The sequence below is a fragment of the Rhinolophus hipposideros genome (genome assembly GCF_964194185.1).
Source record: "Rhinolophus hipposideros genome assembly, chromosome: 10".
NCBI lineage: Eukaryota > Metazoa > Chordata > Mammalia > Chiroptera > Rhinolophidae > Rhinolophus > Rhinolophus hipposideros.
In genome coordinates this window covers 35900269-35922577 of record NC_138056.1, presented here as the reverse complement: position 1 = coordinate 35922577, position 22309 = coordinate 35900269, and the positions used below count along the sequence as shown (strand labels likewise).

The following is a 22309-nucleotide window of genomic DNA, read 5'->3' as shown; positions in this document are numbered from 1 at the left end:
CAGACTCCCCAGGGCCAGTCACCGCACAGCCTTGCACATTTGGTCACTTCTAGACCCTTTGGCCAGGGCTGAAAGACTGGTGGCGACTGTGACACCCCGTCAGACTCCATGACCATCCCTTCTCCGGAAGGCCTAGAGCACACCTGCCAAGGACACCACCTAGCCAGACAATGGCCTTTGCATTTGGGGAGAAACAGTGCCAGGTAAACTGAGGGCACACACGGGAAGGGCAGAGGTGGGTTGAGGGAGGAGCCAGGAGTCTCTTTCCTGGATGAGAGAGAAAGCCTTTTACATGCACAAGTATTTGCAGGCTCAGGCGCGCGCACACACACACGCACGCACGCACGCACGCACGCACACACACCCTCTCATCCCACGGTCTTTTTTCCCCACTGGCCAGCAAAGTCCCACTTTCCAAGTCCTATTTTCTGGCACAGGTCACACTAAGGTGAATGGTGGTTTTGATTTGGGGACAAAAGCAGGGGTCCCAGGGAGGACTGGAGGGCCCCATTCTGCCTTGCCCCAGCAAGCCATCCAACACTAACCAAACCATAGACTTCACCCCGTGGCTGAAAGGCCTGAAAAACCTGTTGTTAACCCACACAATCTCAGAGAAAGCGGAACGGCAGCATCATTCCCAGGTTTCAGAATGAGCCAGAGACCCCCTCTCCCAGGCCTCCTTGCTCTGACACTCCTGAGCTGCAGGTCCCCCACTGCCTGGCCTGCCCCACCCCACCTTCCGAGCCCTGTGGTGTGCGTGGGGCAAGAGAACACACCATGGGCCCTCAACTACCAAGCCTGACACCCGGTTTTGCACAGACTCCCTGACAGGCCTTGCTGGACCCTGAGCCCCAAGGGGCAGTGAGCAGGCCTTGGAGGCTGGCTTTCATGGCCTCACCTGCCACCTGCTTGCTGCGCTGGGAGGCCTCGGAGGCCAGTGCGTAGGAGATGTTGATGATGCGCTCCTGCTCCTGCAGCTGCGAGTCCAGGTCGGCCATGCTGTTCCGGTCCTGGCCTGAGGTCGGCTGCAGGTTGCACATGCTGCAGGAGGGCCAGAGAGCAGGCTGTGGGTCCCCACCACCCCCGACCCACCTCAGGAGAGGGGTGTCCCCCTGCCTTGGAGCATCTCATCCTTTTAGGGGCTCTCAGCTAAAACGGTGCACTTTCTCTCTAGACAAAGGTGTAGGTGCTCCTCCCCAAATAATCCCAGCTTTGTTCCTCCTTGTCGGGGGGATAAGAGTTCCAGCTCTGGACTCCTGTTAACTCCAGATGCAAAATGTCTAATTAGCTCTGACAGGGAGGCCCTCAAACACCAGCTTTACGTTTCTGAAGCTACGGAGGCTGAGGGGACAGGAAAGCTACTTCTCAGGGCCCTGTCATGGACCTCCAGACACATGGGCAAGGCCCATGGCACCTCAGGACAAGGCTGGGGTCCCTGGCTCTGGTCTCTGGGTCTGAAGCAACATGGGCCCTAACGCTGGGAACCCCAACTGTGCTCACTTCACTGCCATCCTTGACTCCACCCCCCACCGTGCCAGGGTCATGGGACACGGGACCCTGCCATGTGCGTTTCAGCAATTCCCACATAACCGAGACACGCTTGCTCGCTAATCTGCTGGTGACGTGCTGCACGCCAGCCTGCCCCTTGCAAGGAGGAGGCCTGGCAAAACACACACCCTCGCCAGCTTAGCCCAGGGCACACTCAACTGAGACCCCCCGGGTCGGGCCTCACAGGCTGTCGGGACTGGGGCAGCGTGAGTGCAGACCTGGACCGGGCAAGGATGTTGCGAATCTTCTCCGCTTTGCGATACCGCGCCTGCAGCTCCTCCAGGCTTGGTGGCTCTTCAGGGTCCAGCTCCACGTAACGCTCAGGGATGCAGACCTTCTCTGGTTTGGACAGCTGAGGAGAGGACCAGGAGGTGATGGAGGGAGGCTCAGAGGGTTGGGTTTGGGACCTGCTCCCCCACCCTGTCCCCCACCCTGAGGAAGCACACGTTGCTCACAGAGGTTAAATGACACGCTAAGATCACAACGACTGCCCACTGTGGAGTGGGGACTTGATTCCATCGCTTGTGTTCTTTCCACTAGACCAGACAACTTCCTACAGGCCAAGGAGAGGGAAGGGGTGGGGGGCAAAACAACTGGACCAGAAGCCCTCAAGCTAGAAATGATCATCCTTCATGCCACGCTCAGTGGGATCTGCCTCTGCAGATCTGCCCCGCCAGCCTCTGCAGCCACGCTGACCCTGCGTGTGGCCTCTGCTCCTGTTCGCTCCCCTGCCTGCGACGCTCTTCCCTGGCTCCATTCTGACCACCTCCAGAAACCTTCCCTGACTGAATTCCCCACCTGCCCGTCATTCCCTCCTGTTTTCTGTTTGTCCACTGTCTGTGCAAGGACCTGTCACTTAGTAGCCCTTCAGCAAATACTCCTTGGATGGGTGGGTGGGTGGGTAGGTAAAACGGGTGAGTGAGTAGGTGTGTGGATGGAGGGAAGGCTGACTGGATGGCTGGGTGGTTGCATGTAAGGAAGCGACAGAGCTTTCTGTCCCTACAAAAGCTCCTCCCATTTAGACAGGAAGCAGCCAAGCTGACATATTGCTTTCTGGAGGAAAATGGCTCCAAATCCTCCCTGCCAGTCTCTCACATGAACCGAGTAGCAAACCCAGCTTGGTGAAGCCTCGCTTGGGCTAAGAATGCTAAAGGCATTGTTTGCACAGCCCAGGGAATTTTTCTTCTCCTTGAACTACAACAGCACATTAAAATGGGGTTGGTTGAAGCTTCTAAAAAGAAGCTAAATCCAATCCCTGGACAAATCTGGACTTAAATTTAAACCTGGTGTAAGATGGCAAGAAATAAGCTCTTCTCTGTTGTTTCCAATGAGGGCAGATCCAGAGGAAGGAAGTAGATTACATTGTAGCAGGAGGGATTTAGGTTAAAGATAAGGAAAGACTTTTTCCTCTGGCTGGCAGGCCAATTAGGACACTACAGAACGCACTTTCATTGCCAAGGCAGCGTGTAGAAGCTTCTTTTGTGAATCTGAGAAAGCGCAGACCTTTGGCTGTTCCAGAGGTGCCAAAGCGAAAGGTCTGAGGGCATGGAACTCATTAACCCCTGGAGCCCCAGATGACCCCTGAACTCACTGTCATAGGTGTCGATTTGCCCCCACACTGCTAATCTATCCTTCATGTGGTGAGAGCACTTCCTGTCACGCAGTTCAGGGCAGGCAAATCCTCATATAAATGTTTTTGGAATATCTGAAGTCCACTGTATATTTCATTCAATAGAGTCGTCATTCAGTAAATATTTACAGAACACCTGTTATGTGCAGGCCCGGTGCTAGGGGGACAAAAGTGAACCAAACAGCCTTTAGACTCTGCCCTACTGAGCTTACAAATGTCACAGTATAGGCCACAGGATACCAACCTATGTCTTGAAGACACTGGTTACCTTTCTCTTCCCCTGAGTAGAGACATTCCTGATTGGTAAAGACCCAGCGTTCCTTGCTTTCCTGGGCCTGCCAGTAATGGTTCATTTGAGCCACCAGAGGGCACCAAAAGAATACAGCCCAGAACTATGCGGCTCTCCCAGCCTCGGCCTTGGCTGGAAATTTCCCGTGATGTTCAAACCTGCACCCCGCTTTTCCCTCACTCTGATTGCCCAAGTCAGCCCAACTGTTGCAAGGCCAACCCCGGGTTTCCCAGGGAACATTTCCGAACACTAACTACCTCATCACGTGCCTACTATGTGCCAGGCCCAGTGCTCCTGGCCTTCTGATCACTGCTCATCACCCCGGCAACACACTAAGTTGGTGAATCCTCATCACAACCCACTTTCCTGTCAAGAAAACCGAGGTACAGAGAAGGCACGTGACTTGTCCAAAGTTACAGAGGAATATGGATTTCAACTTGCATCAAAACACTGGGCTGCGATTGCCTCGAGCTGCTATCTGTCCTATCTCCCGGGCCACATTGAAGCTGAGCCTTGTCCCCATGCAGGATGACACCCCCCAGGCCACTGGAGGCGGGTCAGGCTGGGAGCCTGCAGGCCGGGCCTCACCTCTCTGCTGATGTCCAAGTCATAATCCTGTGGCTCCAGGTCCACCTCAGTGACAGGAATGGCCTGCACTTTCAACCAGCCATTTTCCTCCTTGTCCTTTCTTTCCCCTTGAATGGCCCGGTCCAGCAACTGCAGGTCAAAGTCCTGCTCACGCTTCCACTGGCAACAGAACAAGAGGGTTAAATGTAGTCATTTCCTGACTGCTACAGGCGCCACATCGGTCACCTGTCGGATGGGTCTTACAGGCCCTGGGGTCCTTGGGAAGATGGGCCTGTGACCCACCAGAGAAAAGCTGTGTGACCGTGGACCTTAACTTCCTGCTCTCTAAAATAAGACAAATTTTATGACACGTCTAATCCCTGCTATACGCTGTAACTCTCTGTGTAACGGAGGATGAGGCCTCTGCCCCTTTTATGTGGCCTGATTCCAGACTGATTTCTCTCTGATCTGGGTCCCTCAAGGGCACAGGTCGAAGACCTACGACTTTAGACTCACAATGGTCCCCAGGGATACAGGAGGCTCCCAGGTCCAAGAGGGTGACCCTAAAACAGAACCTGGCACAGAGCTCCAGGGGAGGGCTTTGCCCCTTCTGCTGCCCCAGTGATGGAAGGCTTTCTGGTTCAGGAGCCACATGTCTCAGCTCAGAAATAATGGAAGAAACAAGTGCTTAGAGGCCCTGGTAAGCAAGTGAAATGGCCAAGAGCCTCTCTCATGGGTACTCCCAACAGGATAGAGGTGGGGGTCTTGCACCCACAGTGGGGCTGGGGAGGTCTAAGAAGCAGCAGCTTGACGCTGATAAACTGCTGTGCATCATGGCATCTATTTGGGGCAGATGTTTTCTTTAAGTTAGAAAGAAAACAATGCATACTTGAAATGCCAAATCAGATCCCGTGTTTCTCAGGCTGTTTGCTACTATCAACATTTCAAATGTCTCCTCACAGAGGGAACCTCTAACCAGCCATTTAAGATCCAAGCACCACTGTGAGTCTCCGCGGCAGCCTTCCTAATCGCCCGTGGTCCAGAGGCCTTTGACACCGAGCAGGTTTTGAAAGGAGGGCACAAGCTCCAAGCCTCTCATCTCTTGAGCAGAAGCCAAGTAGATGCTTCTTCATTCCATGTCACCTCCTCCCTCCCATCCTACCCACCTCACAGAGCCCCACGCGGTCACAATTGTCTTTGATGACCCCTCAAGTCCCCCCAAAGCTCCTAACCCATAGCCCTACTGGCACATTTCACCCATTCATGCACAAGCTCTCCATACAGAATCCAAATCAATATAATCGCTCTTAGGTGATTGTTTCCAATCACAGTAGGAAAGGATTAGGCAGTTGACATTTCAAGGATGAAAAATTAATTTAATGATTCACAAAGGAAAAAGCACATTTTCTTACATGCTCACAAGTGTCCTGGATAGAGACAAATCCTCATTTAAACCCAGCCTGATTGTTTCCACAAACAGAAAAAATTCACTAGATTCTACGGTATATCCTGGGGAAGAACCACGCCAATCCATTATCATTAAGCAACATGTTTATTGGCGTCAATACAGAGACTTACACAAGTCTTGTTTTAAGAGAAAAATTACAAGGTATTCAAGTTACGGTTTTTAGATAATCTTTCTACATTTGAGACATCAGGTTGTAAAAGGTCAGTGTTAGCCCACATGACATTTGCTTATAAAGTTTAGAAATTACCGGCTTTGCAGCTTTTCAGGATATGAGTGTCCTGGGTCTTACCCCTTTGGTGTCTGAGATAATAGCTGCAGAGAGGACCTCTGGATACAGAATATATCTTGCTATCTGTTCAAGTTATTAAATACTAGAAACACAAAAAGTTTTCCATAAGAAATTGTGCAATGGGACTGGAGGAATTATAAACAAACCACCTTAGACTTCGTAGAATTTATTCAAATGTACCATCTCCGAAGTCCGTGTCTATTGTCCAGATGTAAGGCACGGACTTTGATAAACTTGTAATGCCCAGATCTCTGCCAATGACCACAGCCCTCAGGCGGCAGATTGGCTCAGTCTCGCGGGGTGGCTTTTGGGATGAGTTAATTGTGAGTCAGTAGGCCTGCATGAAGGGGGCAGCAGAAAGGTGAGTCACGCATGGGAGGGCTCGCTAGGCTATGGAGACAAGAGCTGCTATTATAAGCCTGGTAACAAAGAGCACAGGCCAGTTAGAGAATGTTCAACGCAAATCAGAAGCTTCTGTAAACACAATCAGGCAGGATTAGAGAGGCAACGAGCGGTAACACTAAAAGCAGAAGAGCTTGTGCAATGAATTAGGGAAAGAACAGTCAGGCTAGAGGTCTAAAGAAATTCTTGATTTCAAACAATGGAAATTTTTTTTTTCTTTAAGTTTATTGGGGCTCCAGTGGCGCAATCGGTTAGTGCGTGCGCGGTACTTAAACAATGGAAAATTCAAATAGGATATTTCCAAAAGGAACCTAAGGCGACTGTGGGCAGGGTGCAGTGCTTGAAAGCACCGCCAGGGGGAAGCACAAATTCCCTGGCTCTCCTGGGGCACCATGAGGCCCGTGAGCACCACAAGCGGTGGGAGACCACAGCCCTGAGCTGTGGGACATGACCCACAGCGCATCCATTTGGAAGTTTGGGAGGCTGGTTGGCTTGTGCTCCTCTCATCAAATCGTATCACCGTCTTCCTCCTCCACGCTTCGAATCCTCCAATCCTTCAGCTGAGAGACTGATGCCTACAAAGGCCTCTTTCAAGCTGAGCTCAGATAACTAACTTTGGACATTTTCTCAGGCTCCTATGCTCCCTGCAGTGACATCCTCACTCCTGTTCTGGTTCTGAGTCACCCTCTGACCAGGTCACTAGTGAGTCCTGGTTTGTGGACAAAACAGCCTCGGGGATGTTCTCTGAACCATCTAGGTCAACAGCCCCCTCGCGCAGACGTGTAACGTGCTTGTGTTTGGGGGACTCGGGGAAGCTCTGATCCCTGTCCCAGCCCCACCTGCCTGGACCCTCCTAACATACTGAGCCGAGATCTCCAGAGAGCGGTTGGCTGAGGTAGCGGGACGAGGGTAGGCTCGTCCTCTCTCCTTGGCTCAGTGTCCTCTTGCGCTCCCGGACCAGGGCCTTCTGGTGCCGCTTCATGCGCTCCAGCTGCTCCTCCGCACTCATCTTGCCCCGCTGGTGGTCCCCTGAGTACAGGCGCTCCAAGGCACTCTTGGGTCTCTGAGAAGGAAGAGGGTGAGAAACAGAGCAGCTGGGCTGGGAACACAGAGGGCAGCCACCCTGCTGACTTCATTCCCATCCTTTGTGTGTGTCTCTCTCTCCCTCACTTTCTCTCTCTCGTTGGGCTCCTTTCGGCCATAGAGAACCACTTCCTCCAAGCACACTCATGGCCATGAGACCTCCCAGGATCTCTGGGCGGCATCCCATTCTGCAGGTGCAGACCCTGAGGACTGCATGTGTCATGTGATGAGGTCAGAACTCAGGATGCAGATTTCCTGGGCTCCCTCCTGTGAGCCTGTTAGGCTGGGGAGAAAGGTGGTGGTGGTGGTGGTGGCGGCGGCGGTGGGTCATCAGGAAATAGAAAGGGCAGTGTGATGCTCTTCTTGGCAGGCAGTGGGGAAGACATCACTGCAAACACGGTGGCAGGGCCCTGAGCCCCTGAGCTCAGGACTGAGGTCGCCTCAGAGACCGTCCCCAGGGCTCACAGGATCGCCAGTCATATCTACCTCTGTGTGATAGGGAGCAGTGAGCTCCTTGAAAACGTCTCAAGGCCACTCACAGGGAAGGTCATCTTGCTGCTTTCGGCATGCAGACCTCTCCGGAGGGTGACGTAGGGAGCAATGGTGGACGACTGCTGGAGCCTGGATGTGGACCCTGAGAGCCCTTAGTGAGGAAAGAGAAATGAAAGTATATTTTTGGTGCGGTGGACAAGCCAATAGCCCCTCCCCAATCACGTCTCACTCCTGTGAGGGGACCACAAGGGCTCACCAACTACCTACCCTTTTTTCTGCCCAGGGCCTGGAAGAGCAAGGCCCCAGGTAGAGGATGAGGGGCCAGCCCAGGGGTGGCCTCTGTCCCCAATGGGGGACAATGTCCCTATAGATCTGTGGACTACCTTACTCTTCTGTCACATGCAGAGGACCAGGGCTAGTTAGGAGGGGTAGTAATGCCCTCATCCCTTCTTTCTAATGAACTCTCATGCATCCTGGATGACCCAGCTCGGATGTCCTACCTGTGTGAAGGCCTCTTAAACGCCCCAGGCAGAATTGGTTATCCCCTATATCCCTCAGTATATTCACTGGTTACTGCAATGACCACCATGTCAACATACCTGTCTAACTAGATTGCAAATTCTACAATACCTGGTTGGCTGACTGACTGAATGAGTAAATGAATGAAGGGAAAGAAGGCGGCACCAAGCATTTACTTACTATGCAACAGGGCCGGCACCGTTATATAGGTTTTGTCCCACTGGCCCTACAAAGTAAGCATACTTGACCATTGTAGAGTCACACAATGTAAGGCTCAGAGCGGGTAAGAGACTTGTCCAAGGTCACAGGGACCCATGCCTGGGTCCTAGGGCTTCAAGGAATCGTCTCGTCCTGGTTGGCTGGTGCCACCGCCTGTGGTTTCTCCACTAGCAGAGATTCTTATTAGGGGTGGTCCCTGACAACTGGAAATGGGTGTCCTGCTGACTGAGGATACCACTGGCACTTGTCACGTGGGAAAGAATGATAACTGCCTTGCAATGCCCAAAGAATTCCAAGCAATAAAAAACTGTCCTGCCCAAAACCAATACCCAAAACCAAAACCAATGCGATTGATAAACACCTCTAAGGCCACCATGCAGGAAGGGGACAGGGCCCCTGGGCACAGTGCCATGGGTCGCCATCATCTCTACTCAGCAAAATGCAGAGCCCACACCCTGCAGAGACCAGCTCAGGACACAGCAAGCCTAGACAGTGTGGTGGGCTGGGAGTCACATAACCCCACAGGTGCTGCAGCCACGGCTGCGTGTGCTTTCACGTCCACGTCTGCCCAGTGGTGGAAAGCACTTGACCTTCCACCTCGGGAAGCAGACAGGAGGAACAGATGAAGGTGCATGGTCTGCCTGCTCAGGGGTTGCAGAAGGCCCAGATGCAGAATGATCGGAAGCGGGAATCCTTCCCTTAAGTAGATTTTTGAGAGCGTCTGGCTCTGGGGAAAATGGGATATGGGGGAGCCTAAGGGCCTAAGTCTATTCCCATCGCCGTCTTGAAAGGGTAGGGGAGGACAGGGAGAAGGAGACCCAGTTGAGAAGAAAAGTGACACAGAAGAGGAAATGACCCTCTGAAGGCCCGAGGTGCCCACTCTGACACAGTCACCCAATACCGCAGCCTGCAGGATCTGGATCCCGGACACTGGGATTGCATTCTGGCTCCATCACTCATTAACTAATTGGCAAAATACTTCATTTCTCTAAGTCCTGGTTCTCTTATCTCCAAAGCGAGGATAATAATAGTACTTCTCTCATGGGATTACGAAGAATATTAACTAAGTGAATATAAAGTGCTTAACACAACACGGCGTCGAGCTTTACAGAATTGCTATTCTTTTCAGGAACAGATGTAATAAAGAGCAAGAGAATCTGGATGTGAGCCAGAGGAAAGGAGGACAGGCCCTTTCCCTGCAGCCCAGAGCCCCCCTGACAGCTGCTGCCTGTATCACGGCTCAGAGTTGCAGGCAGAAGGGTGAGAGGTACTGGGTGAGGGTTGGGGAGCAGTGGTTGGCAGTGCTGGGGGTTCCCAGAAAGCCTCCATGGAGAGCGTTGTCTTACCTCTGCCTGGCAGCGTCTGGTACCTGCTCTCAGGGCCCACGTGTCCCAGGGACGGCTGGGCCATGTCCCCACTAAAAGTCGCCAGCTCAGGCTCACTAACGTATGACCGGAGCTCCACCTGTGGGAAAGTGGGAGGCGGTCACATCTGAGGAGCATCATGTCACCTTCCCTCTCCCCACCCACAGTGGGGCATCCCCAGGGTCCTCCATGCTCACCCTCGAGTCCCCGTTCACACACTGGCCCTGCTCCCGGTCTCGCTTCCGCTCATCCGACTGCCGCTTGAGGCCCCTCACTGAAGTGTGCCGAATGATGGTGGCCTCTTTTGGCAGAGGTGGCACAGCCGGTGGCTGGTCCTCTGGGCTGTAGAGCTCAGGGAGTGGGGGCCTGGGAGGTGCCTCGTCTTCCTGCTCAAAAAAAAAGGACCAGAAGCAGTGCCCAGTGAGAGGGAGCCAGAAGGAAGATGCCAAGTGGCCCCACCACAGTAGTGGCCCAAAGGGCAGGAACAGACCGCCTCGGGCCTGCAGAGCACGACCACTTCAGCCCAAAGATGCCAGCATTTCCCCTGGCTGAGCTGTAAAGAAGGCGGACACCTGTGACCCAACTCCATTCTTCCCTTTGATTCACACATTTGCCATTTTTCAAAGCGTCCCCAAATCCAGAACTCAGGTCTCCTAGGCGCATGTCCTGACTCCACTTGCTTGGAGTGCACTATGGGGGAGGGGGGCAGGCTGGCAACTCTGCACAACTGCTAAGTCTATGACAGCAACGCACACGCCCCAGAGCACACGTCTGCTCCACCCCACAGGGCTCACACTGAGCCGCTCACCGCCCCTGCACGGTCTTGGGACCCTGAGCACGCTGGACTGCTGAGCAAGGACAGTCCACCTCCTCCTGCCCTATCAGAAATGTGAGCAGTTATCAAATATTTCCTCCTTCCTGACAGGCAGTCGGTCAGGATCGGTGACTCACTGCCTGCCTCTCAGCCCACTCCCCAGGGGATGACGAATGTCACAATTTTCCTCAAAACGCCCAGTCTGCAATGCTCTTGGAGGGCTGTGACTTCTCTACAGAGCAACAGCCTGGCTCCCAACTGCCATGAACACCTACTCCTGGGACAAATGACCGTCAAGACTCCTTCCTCCTAAACTCCCCCTTTCTCAGTCTAATTCTGCTTTGTTTTTCAGAATTTTGCAGAGTTCAGGAAAGGGTACAGCAATCTCTTTGCAAAGGTTTATCAGCATTCTTCCAATGCAACATATTTCGGTATTGCGTGCAAGTAAGCTGCCTGCCCAAGATACCCACAGAAACTCTGAGCGCCAGAGGTTTCCAATCCTGACAAAATCTTGGAATCACCAATTTCTAAAATGCTCCCCCAGAAAGAAAACACAAAACATTGATTGACTTTGAGTGAAGGGAATAGAATATCTGGACACTGAGGGTGGGAGAGAGACATTTTATTATTTTTATTTTTTGACTCAGAGACAAGATGCGCCTTGTTTCTCCAGGACCCAGTGAGAGAACAAGGGCTGGATTCCAGGAGGTCCAGCTCCCAGGCCAGCACCATTTCCCTCTGCTCCTCATCCTGGCTGGCAAGCACACTGCCTTATGTCGTCAGCCGTCTGCCCCAGCCATTCCTGCTGTGTGTTTTGCTACTTCTACCTCCCACTTTATGGCTGGTGCTCTGTACCTCTTCGATCTGGGATTGGGAAGGAGATCTCCAGATGAGAAAATTCACAATGGCTCTGGATCCTGGCACCTGTCTTCCAGCTCTGGGCCCTGTGCAGTGGCCGGAAGCAGGTAGATGGTGACGATGGGGATATGGGAACTTGTGTGTTTAAACCAGCGCTGTGCACCCACCTCATCAGAGGTCCTGGGCACACATGGTACCCAAGCAAAGCTCCTCCAAGCCTTTGCTGGCAAAATCCTGGACGTCTCCCTTCCAAGGTACCCTGTGCTATAGCTTCCCTGGCACTTGGAACAGACCCCTCATATTCTACAGCCAAGGCTGGCCTGGCCCTGGAGATATGAGCTATCATGGTACCTGATCACATCTTCTGTTCCCTGAAAGTCTCCAACTTTAAGGGAGTTGGAGCACTTCCCTTAAAGTGCTGCCAACTCTGCAAAAGGCCCCTCTTTATGCCAGGGAAGCCAAGGTGTTGGCCCAGGCAACCACACAGGTCACAGATGTACCTGACCTGAGGACCTGGGCCAAACATCCAATTAGATGGCAGATGGCACAGAGAATGGTCAGATGTGGATTGGATCCACTAACTACTATGGAGACCTTATGCAGATTTTAACATCTTTGAGACTTCGTTCTCTTCCCTGTTAGATGGGGATGCTGACCCTCCTGTCTATACTCCATAAGTTTGTTGTGAAGATCAAATGTATTCTACACCCAGCAGAGTGGTCAGCTGTAGATGAAGATAAGGATACTCTTCTGCTGAGATGAGCTCATGGCCCGCAGGCATGTTTAATGGCAGGTTTGCAAGGAGCAGCCACACACCTCTCTGCATAGTGTATATCACAGATTCCACTACTCAACACAATTCCTTCCTCTTGCTGGGCCTCAGTTTTCCCAGCTGCAAAATGGGAACGTTGAGCTAGATCATCTCTAAGGGCCCTTCTAATTCTGGGAGCCTGAGGCCCAACAGCAGGTACTACTCCTTAACTTCGCATGGCTCAGGATTCTGGGGGGTGCTCTCTCTCCAAGTTCCCCCAGAAGATTCTCTCCTGAGAGAAGCTAACCTGAGGACAGAGAGGGACAATCATCTGCCAGAGAGGAAACAGCACTCAATTCCTGGTCATCAATACTTACGACTTTGGGCTTTGTCTTGGTTGGTGACTGAAGCGGGGACATCACCTTCCTCAGCTGGGGTGGGTGAGGTCGGTAGGGCACGTAAGTTTGCAGCTGTGGGAAGAGCCGAACCTCCAGAGGGGTCCGCACAGGGCTGGTGGGAGGGCTGGGCTGCAGGGGCGGCTTGCTCTCAGAAGTCGAGAGTGAAGGCACAGGCGGGTGAGGAAACAAAGGCACTGTTTTTCTCTCTAAGGGGCGTGGAGGGAAACAAAGAATGGGATGGAACAAAAACCCTCTTGGTCGGTTGGTCGGAGGATCGGAGGAGAGACTTACGCCAGGAAGAGCCGACCTCCCCAAGGCCAATCCCACCTGCCAGGGTGCTGGCCCTGGAAGATGGCTCCCTTACCTGGGTTTTTGACCGATTCCACCAGGAATCTGAAATTCTCTTTATTTGCGCTCAGGCCTGCAATGACGTCTTCAATCCTCCAGAGATCCTTCTGTATCTGTGATTTCTCCTGAGGAAGACGAGGTAGTGGTTCATTTGTTTCTTAGCTCCTTACCAGAAGTTTCTTCTTAGGACTTAGGCTGTCATTTCAGACAAGGCCCTCACTCTGGGGCGGGTGGGGGGAAACAGCAGCCAGCAGCCCCTTGGGAAACCACCCCCCCAGGGCGAGAGCCAAGCCTGCTTGATAGCTTTGTAGAGAAGTGCAGACATGAAAGATGCCCAAGGCCCAGAAGAGATATTTCAGGAGCTCTCACCAGTCCGACTTGCCTATTTCCACTTAATTTGAAAATAGACTGCCTTAAACACTGTACGATTCCACTTATATAAGGTACCCAAAGTAGTCAAATTCAGAGAGAGAAAGTAGAGGGTGGTTGCCAGAGGCTGGGGGTGGGGGTGGGGGAAGAGTGGGGATTGTTGTTTCATGGGGACAGAGTTCCAGTTCTGCAAGACACAAAGTTGTGGGGATGGGTGCAACAACATGAACACACGTTACACTACCGAATGGTACACTTGAAAGTGGTTAAGGTGGTGAATTTGGTGATGTGTATTTTACCACAATTTTAAAAAGTATACTATCCTAGGCAACCACGACAGAAGGAAAGATAAGGCAAGAACTAGAGGTTAAACCATCCCAAGAATATTTTGACAGCTAAGTCCTGGGATTTAAAGTTCAGATAAGAGGACAACGGGCATTGGAAATCATTGGGCAATGAAAAGAAATCAAGTACTGATACATGCCACAATGGAAATGAGCCTTGAAAATATTATGCTAGTGCAAGAAGTTGTCATGTATACGAAATGCCCAGAATAGGAAAATCGATAAAGGCAGAAAGTAGATTGGTGGTTCGCTAGAGCACGGTGGGGAGCTGAGGGTGGGCATGGGAGCGACTGCTAATGGGCACAGGGTTTCTTTTTGGAGATGATGAAACTGTTAGGAAATTGCCTATGGGGATGACTGCACAACTCTGTGAATATTCTGAAAACCACTGAATTGTATACTTTAAAAGTGTGAATTTTATGGTATGTGAGTTATATGATAAAGCTGGGTTAAAAAAAAAAAAATCAATGGAGAAAGAGCCAGGCTACACGACCAGATGCAGACTCTGACAAGTTTCGCCTGAAATCGGCCGGGAAGAGGCCCTAGAAAAGAGAGATGAACAGGGTCTGTCGTGATTAAGGGATTGTGAGCATCTCTTAATAGAGTTGTTTAAACATCAAATATAGTATTCTTTCCATTTTTAAAGTATCATGGGGGAAGATAGCCTTGGTCCTTCCCTATGGACTGAAAATGGAAGACTTCACATCCCCACCTTCCCTCAGGCACCGGGCCGCCCTCAATTGGAAGAGTTCTCGCATGCGTGATTATTTATAGACGGGTCCGATTCTGCAACTAGACTATATGCTCCCTGATGTATCCCATAGGCAGGTACTAAGCAGATTCTCAGTACATGTCCACATATGCTGAATGAATAAAGGGCCAATCATGTAAAACTCCCTGATCAAATGCTGTCCAACAGCCGAGACAACAGATGTCTGAGGCCTCCCTCTTAGGGGTTCCCATGCTCATACTCTCTCCACCCTTCCAACACCAACACACATCCTCAGGACTGACAAGCAAATAACGGGCGTGATGTTGAGCTCCTCACTAAAGTACAAGTGTCCTAAAGCAGACATGTTATTGAGCCCAGAGTATAGGTACAAGCTCACGAGATTATCGTGAGAGCTGAGGTCCCTAAGCAGAGTGCTGGGAACAGGTGAAGGAGGGACATGGGAAGAAAATCAGTTCTCGTCTCGGCTGGCAGTCTACCTGGCATACTTCTACCTGTCAGGTCACAACCCTGCCCTCACTTTTCCTGTCACCCCCATGTGCAAGAGAAGAGCAGAGAAGAGCAAAGGCCAGAGAACCTCTATCTTTCTCCAAGAGCGACGGAATGTCAGAACTTAATGACAAGATGAAGGAAGCTTTGGGGGAGCAGGGAGGCAGGGTTTCATTCCTGTATCCTCACATAACGCAGGGTAGGAAGACTCCTGAGGACTACATTCAGCAAAGGCTTAAACTCTTATCCGGAACTAGGGCCTCACTATCCGGAACAGACAGCCTCACCAATCACTGCCTCTCACACAGTGACCTGGATGTTCTTCAATCCACTGCCTTCCCTACCCAGTTGGCCTTGCAAATCTTCATAAATAAAGCCACTCATCTTTACTTGAAAAGGCTAAGAATTTTCTCACAGCCAAATCTGGCTCAAGGGAGGCTAGTTCCCACTACTCAAAGAGTGCGTGTATGGGGCCGCAAGCATATTTCCAGCATTAATGATTTATTCAGGACTCTAACAGCTTGCCTGGCCTAGAATTACATCAAAGAAGTTAGCACAGAGCCTGCTCAAAGAAGGGCTTTGTGAGCTTCCCAGGTCATTGTGGCACTCAGGGAAAGCATGAGCAATGCCACCAAGTGAGGTGGGAATCAAACTGCAAGGACCAGGCTTCAAACTGGCCTGTCTCCTAGTAACTTACAGGGCTAAGTTCTTGAGGGAGCCTGTGACAAGACCTGTACATTGTACCCATTTTTTTTTTTTTTAGAGGGGGGAAAAAAGGATTCTGGGCCTGTTGTATATTAAATCACCACGAGATAAGGCACAGTAGAATTACAAATGGCCAATAATCACATGAAAAGATGTTTAACCTACTAGTCATTAAATAAATGTAAATTAAAACAAGATGTCCTTTTCCAGCAGGTAGACAGGCAAGCACTAAAAAGACTGATAACATCAAGTGCTGGCGAGGATGAGGGTAGATAGGCCCAAGTACTCTCGTGGCTGCGGGTGGGAGGGCAAATGAGTACAGCCGCTTAGAGGGTGACCTGGCAGCATCTGTCAATACTGATGATGTGCACTCATTTCAACCCACCAAGTCCACTCCTGGAAGCCTATCTTAGATAGATGCTTACAACACTCTTGAAAAGGCAGTTACACAGAGGCTCATTGTGGCACCGTTTATAAAACACTACAAATAACTTAAATGGCCATCAGAAGAAGAATGGCTAAATAAAGTATGGAATATCCAGACTCCGAAATTCTACGCAGCAGTTCAGAACCAACTTAATTTCATTTACTTAGACCAACCCTGTCCAGTATAACTTTCTGAGATTATGGAAATCTTCTGTCATCTGCGCTGTCCAATCGTGTAGCTACTACCACATATGGCTCCCGGGCAGTTGAAATGACTGTAGTGTGACTGAGGAATGTACTGTTCATATTAGTTAATTATAATTGATTCATTTAAATGTAAATAGCTACCATGTTGAACAATATCTTTCCCAGAAAGATTTCCACAACATCAGGTTATGACAAAAAAAGCAAGTCACCAAACAATGTGTAAGTATGATTCCTCTGTAAGTTAAACCCAACTCCCGCCCCCAAATAAACTATATAATTCTAGGTATGTGCACATGTTTGGAAATGCATAGAAAATGGTCAGAAAGGTAACTGATGGCACTCGTTCCATATATAGGGAAGATGGTAGTCTGGGGCAGACAGGGGAAGGGGAAAGAGAAGCATTCATGTGTCGTCTGTATATAAAAAGCTAAAAAAGTTACTGCTAAAATCAATGTGGCTCGTTGAAGTCCAAGAAGATAGGTATGACAGGACAGGTGAAGGAACTAGTAACTAGAAATAATTGTTTGAAGGACGTTGTCAACAATATTCACCCAGTATTTTCAAGCCACTATGCTAAGTGCTGGGGATACAAAAAAAGAATAGGAAAATGTTAGTCAGCTCGAATGAAGGGAAATTATCGGAACAACAACAGCAGCAGCAGGAGACAGGTAAGTTCTGGGGAGCCTCGCAGGCCACCCCTGAGCCACAGGCAAGAGTCTCCTCCGCCTGGCCCTGGGCTGGGCTCTCGGGAACCAGCTCCGAATGATGAGGGGAGGGACAGCAGGGCCTGGGGAAACTTCCCGTCCCAACTTCCTGTCACTTTTCTGGGGTGAGGCTGATGTCTAGGGTGAGTCAACATAATTCATTCAATCACCTGAATGAAGAGCCTTGGTTAGAACTAGTTCATCAGTTAGCAAGCCTAGCACCAAAACTGGCCGCATACATAGCAGGCCTCAATCAATGCTGGCTGAGTTCAAATAAATTGAATTTCTGTCAGTGCCCTGAAAGAGGGGATACAGATCTAAAGCTGGGTTCGAAAGTAGGTTCTTTTTCATTTTTAAAATGTTGAGGGTGGGGAGGGATAGCTTGGTTGGGCATCATAGTGAGGGAACACGAGGCAGCTGGAAGACTCAACTGGAGGAAGAAAAACCACACAGGTCCTTTCTTCTCTCCCCTTTGGGGGCAGAGGCAGCTGTCAACAGGGTGGCCTGGTTTTTAAGGAGAGAGGGAAGGAGGCAGGGCTCTAAGGCTGCCCTTCCTAAGTGGGGCAGAGGCCGCTGCGATGGGTATCTCCCAGCCTGGCCTCCAGAAAAGCTAATGACTGCCTAGATCCCAGAGACACTTCGATTCACACCACCTCCTCAGGTGAAGGCTTGATAACATCTATCTTCAGGGATCAGAGGAAGGAAGGGGGCGGGGCTTCCTGCTGCTCTCTGAGTGAGCAGCTAGGAACCCAAGATGGGCCAAGAACCAAGGAACACAGATCACTCTCAAGGCTCTGTAAGGTTCTCAAGGTTGGTGTTTGTGTCCTCTCGAAACTGTCCCCCCAAATGCCCAAGAGCTTGTCTCTGAGAGCAGACAGGCAAAGAAACTGGGGGGAGGCTGCATATCACAGCCTCACTGGGGGAAGGGATCCTGAGGGAGAGCTTGGGGTGGTGAGAAGGCTGTGTCCAGTGGAGAAAGAGAAGGCCCTGGGTCAGGCTCACAGCCCCCACAGGAAGGCTCTCAGGCGACATCAGAGCTCAGAAGGGATGAAGAGCCCTTGGGTCACCTGGAAAAAAAAGGCTCTTCTGTGCTGCTCCTGCAGGGTCTGCTTCAGCTGCTCCACATCATTCTCCAACTTCAGATACTCATTCCAGGCATTTTCCATCTCCTGTTGGCCAGGGAAACACTTCTGATTCTTAATTATCCCCTGCCCCCCAGAAACCCCACAAGTACCTGTGCTTCTGACCATTGCTGACCCAGCCAGGGGCAAAGGGAAGGGGAGTCCTGTGGGTCTCAGGCAGACCTGGTGAGACACAGGGGTGTCTTCTCATTCACACAGTGACCCTGGCCACCTGCACTGTTCCCTCTCCCACCCTTGGGGATGCTTTGGTTCTCAGCCCTGGCAAAAAGGGCCTGTACCACATCAGATGAACAAATAAAGTAGAAATTCTGATGTCTTAGAATGAACTGCACACAGATGAGGGAATGAATACCCTTGCCAGCTGCTCTGAGAACTCTGGTCCCTTGGGTGTTACTATAGCTCCCCAGGAGTCACTGATGGCAGGGACCCAAAGGCACTGGTGGAGACAGACATGTCACCCCTGGACAAGGTAAGCTACATCAGGGGGCAGCCTGAACAAGTTCTGCTACCCCAAGAGTCTTGCCCCTGGTCACCAGTTCAACTATAGCTTGGGAGATGAGAAAGCACCCCCCTGCCCAGCCCATCTTGAGGGGGAAGTGTCTGCCGCCCTCCACACTCTCTACGCACAGTGGACTCTCTAGAGAGCTCCGCCCGGATGTGAACGAGGTCCTCCTGCAGCAATCTCTGCTGGTAGGCAATCTTCTCAAGGTGCTGGGGCTGGTCTCGGTACTGCTCCATCTGTCTGTGTAACACCTCCAGCACAGACTCTAGCTGGTCCTACACGGGGCAAGGGTCAAAGAGCAAGACGATAGAAGGACAGCCCCAGGAGGCCATGCCAGGAACTAAACAACCCTGCCAGATCTAACTGTGGCTGAAGGGGCCAGCATCCAGCTGGGGCCTGAGAGTCAGGGCCTCTGATTTCAGCTCTGACTCTGCCCATTGGGTGGCCTGGGGCAAGTCACCTAACAGCTCTGTGCCTCAGTTTTCTCATCTACAAAATGGGCACAAGGCTATCAACTTATGGGATAAATGAGGATAAATCAGAGTCGATGGAAAACTCTTTAAGCTCTTGGGACAAAGGCCATGTTATAAACCTTCAGCATCACAAATATAATGCCTTATTCAAATACAATAAAGAAAAAAATTCACTAAGTGTCTAAGAGACCAAACATCAGCGCCCCCACCATTCCGCTGCCCATTCCTGCCTTCCCATCCAGACTTGCTTCCTCCATAGCCCAGATCTTAGAAGAAAAGGAGCTTCAGCAAGTGAAGATCTCTGCCCTGTTATGACTGTGGCGACTTTCTCCAAGGCAGACTCCCCTCTGGGGTTCAGGGACCTGGAGTATCACATACAAGCCAGTGGAGCCCTCTTCTCCTGGGCTTACTCACCTCACCAGGCCTCCAGGGAGAGTTGAAAAGAACCAACCGTCCCCCGCCCCAGAAGCACGCTTTAATCCCAAAGACATTGTTCTGGATAAACTAACACCTGTTGCTTAATACCATCCAGTCCATGACTGAGAGAAGATAAACCCCCTCCCCACCCAGCCTAAGATTATGCAAAACTGAAGCATACTTTGTTCTCCTTGAGGGCTCGTATCTTGTCTTCCAAGTCCTGGAGGATCCTGTCTTGTTCACAGAAGACGCTCAGTTTGACCTGTGAGCAAGAAGAACAGGTTGGAGAGGACCTGGGATAATGAGTAAAGGGCACGGCCTTGCAGTGTCATCAGTAAGTAGCTATAGAGCCATCGAAACCCTGCCTGAAGCTGCCCACCCTGGGTCTGGGGCAACAGGCAGCCAAGGGGTCAGCCTGTCACTGTTCACTCACGTCAATGTCACTCTCAGCAATCTTCACTGGCTTTAGGCTTCGATCCTTGAGAAGGTCCCGGCCTGTCATCTGGGAGGTGAACAAGGTAAAGGCGATTTACCCACGGGCTTCAGGATCAGAACTTAGGAAGGAGAGTTAGTCCCCCGAGGGGTGGGTGTGGAAATCTTGGCAGTGGCAGGGAGGGTCATGGCACAGAAAGGGCAAAAACCAGGCAATACCTACTTTTTTTCTTTTTTAAATGCTTATTTTATTTTAGGGAAAAATCAAAACCATTTCTGAGATCCTAGGAGCATTTATAAACTTCTCAAATTAAAGAAAATGTAGATGTTCAAGTTATACCACTGTTATCAACTGTAGGAGCTTATTAGTTCAATATGAGGTTTGGATGATTTGCCACCAATAAGAGTTTTGCTATTGAATCTGGGGTCAAACACAAGTGACCGAAGTCCATAACCACCATCCAAGGCAGTGTGTTGGACAGACCAGGAGAGACAAGCAAATCCCCTGGGCACTGTCAAGCCTTAGCTAAGGAAGTCTCTGAGAAGCCCATCTCCCCATGAGCAAGGTCAGCCTTCCTCATTTGACACTATTTGGGTAGAGGAATTGGCCAAGGGAAGAAGGAACCTGGATAATTCCTGGCTGGGGTTTTTAATTGATCCCTGAATAACTGAAGCTAGGTCATACTGGTGTAAGTTACAAGTTACCCTGTCCTCTCTCAAGAAAGGAAACCACAAAGCAGTAGATAAAAATCACCCGAACTTATGGGCAATGTGGAACTTCCCATTTCCTATCCCTCCCCTGACCCAACATGGGCAACATGCTGCCCCTTTCTCACTGACCCCTACGAAGCTACACCCAACTTTTTAGCCCATGTTTTCATTTACCCCAAATCTCCTCCTTGCCCAACACTGTGCAGGGGAGGGGGTACTTTTTCACAGAGTCCCCTCCATGGCCAACCCACGGTCAGGAATAGCCAGATGGAATGTGCCCCATGTAGGGGAGGCCGTCTCGCTGAACTCCATTTTGCAGATCTGACCAGGGACACGGAGAGGGTAGCTAACCACGGCCGAGAGAGGTGGCGTGTATACGGTACAGAGGGTCCCCGTGTGCATGGACAGACAGCTGATGGAGAGAAGGCCCTCGCTTTGTCCCTATTCCATCTCGGTGGTCGAGTTTGTGAATGTAAATCAGAAGCACAAATATATTGGCAAACGTTCCCCTCAGGACTCAAGCCACCCATTTGCCCAACTGTCTTATACTCCTCTCTCCCTGACAATCATCAGCAGCAAATCCAAAGGTCAAGGTCAAGGGACAATACAGTCTCCATGCCTTGGCCTGAGGACTAAGTCTGGCTGCAGACCCACCTTCACCCATTCCCATGTTCCCTTTGGTCACACAGAGGGCCGTGACCACTGTCTTATTTATCTGGGTAAAGTCAGCCTGGAACATGTACGGCCTGGCAAACGCTTACTGCACTGGAGATAGGTCAGTGCTGTCGAGTTCCTGGAAAAAGTAGAACTCCAGCCAAATTCTGCTCTTCAAAACTAGCAGATGATGTATGTATACACGTTTACACAGTCACGGAACACACTGACTACAGCAACAATCCACAAACAGCAGGCTGTGCTGGCTGGCTCCTGCAAGGGCGGGGCGGGGGTGGGCCAAGGGGAGGCGAGGGGGGTTAATCCTGGGGAACCGCATGCTGGCAGGCCTTGGGCCTTTAAACTCAGGGGAACCCAACAGGTAAAGGTAGGCGTCTTCCCTGTGTCCCCAAAGCAGAGGGTGATGAGTTGGTTTATCCTCCAAGGGGCTGACCCTTGGCTTGTTTCCCAGGAAGAAATCATTTTCAAAATGAGATATGGACATGCTTGGGGGATTTTTTTCCTCCTAACAAAACTCTTACCCTTATTTCATTAAACCTTTTTTTTATATATATATTTTTTAATTTAACAGATGGTATCTTTTTGAGACTGAAATAGCAAGGCAGGGACTCTAATCGAGTGATGCTTCATTTATGAAGCACCATCAGGGAAGGAATAAGGTGTTCTACACAAAAAGGGCATTTTGAGAAAAGCCGAATCTTTCAAACTTTTTGATGAAAAGCTTACTAACAGTACGTGCTTCGCTGCCTTCACAGAATCCCGGATATAAATTCAACCTTTTTTGGATGAATCATCGTCATTATAAAAACCAGTTAATAGAGAATTTCTTAGAAGCGACTGTTTTAGGACTGACTATTTGCCCCTTGATAAATGCTCTCAAATCTCTGTGCTTTCATTTCTGTTTTAGACTGACATATACTGTTTCTTTTCTCTCTTGGGATATTAGC

The 22309-nt window shown here is 50.6% G+C and overlaps 1 protein-coding gene across 20 annotated transcripts in view; it reads right to left on the bottom strand.

Annotated features, from left to right (window-relative positions):
- Window positions 1-22309, bottom strand: part of PLEKHA7 (pleckstrin homology domain containing A7) — a gene marked incomplete at its 5' end in the record, with an annotated part of 204167 nt that overhangs the window by 4230 nt on the left and 177628 nt on the right. For all 20 annotated transcript variants that reach the window (XR_013994149.1, XR_013994150.1, XM_081062124.1 and 17 more), the window contains 13 exons: window positions 899-1041; window positions 1767-1900; window positions 4056-4214; window positions 7056-7256; window positions 7816-7919; window positions 9853-9970; window positions 10068-10256; window positions 12671-12897; window positions 13056-13164; window positions 18081-18182; window positions 18783-18932; window positions 19729-19809; window positions 19981-20049. Coding sequence is in view for 18 of the 20 variants with exons in the window: in XM_081062124.1 (XP_080918250.1) it covers window positions 899-1041; window positions 1767-1900; window positions 4056-4214; window positions 7056-7256; window positions 7816-7919; window positions 9853-9970; window positions 10068-10256; window positions 12671-12897; window positions 13056-13164; window positions 18081-18182; window positions 18783-18932; window positions 19729-19809; window positions 19981-20049 (1786 nt within the window). The remainder of the gene's footprint in view (window positions 1-898; window positions 1042-1766; window positions 1901-4055; window positions 4215-7055; window positions 7257-7815; window positions 7920-9852; window positions 9971-10067; window positions 10257-12670; window positions 12898-13055; window positions 13165-18080; window positions 18183-18782; window positions 18933-19728; window positions 19810-19980; window positions 20050-22309) is intronic.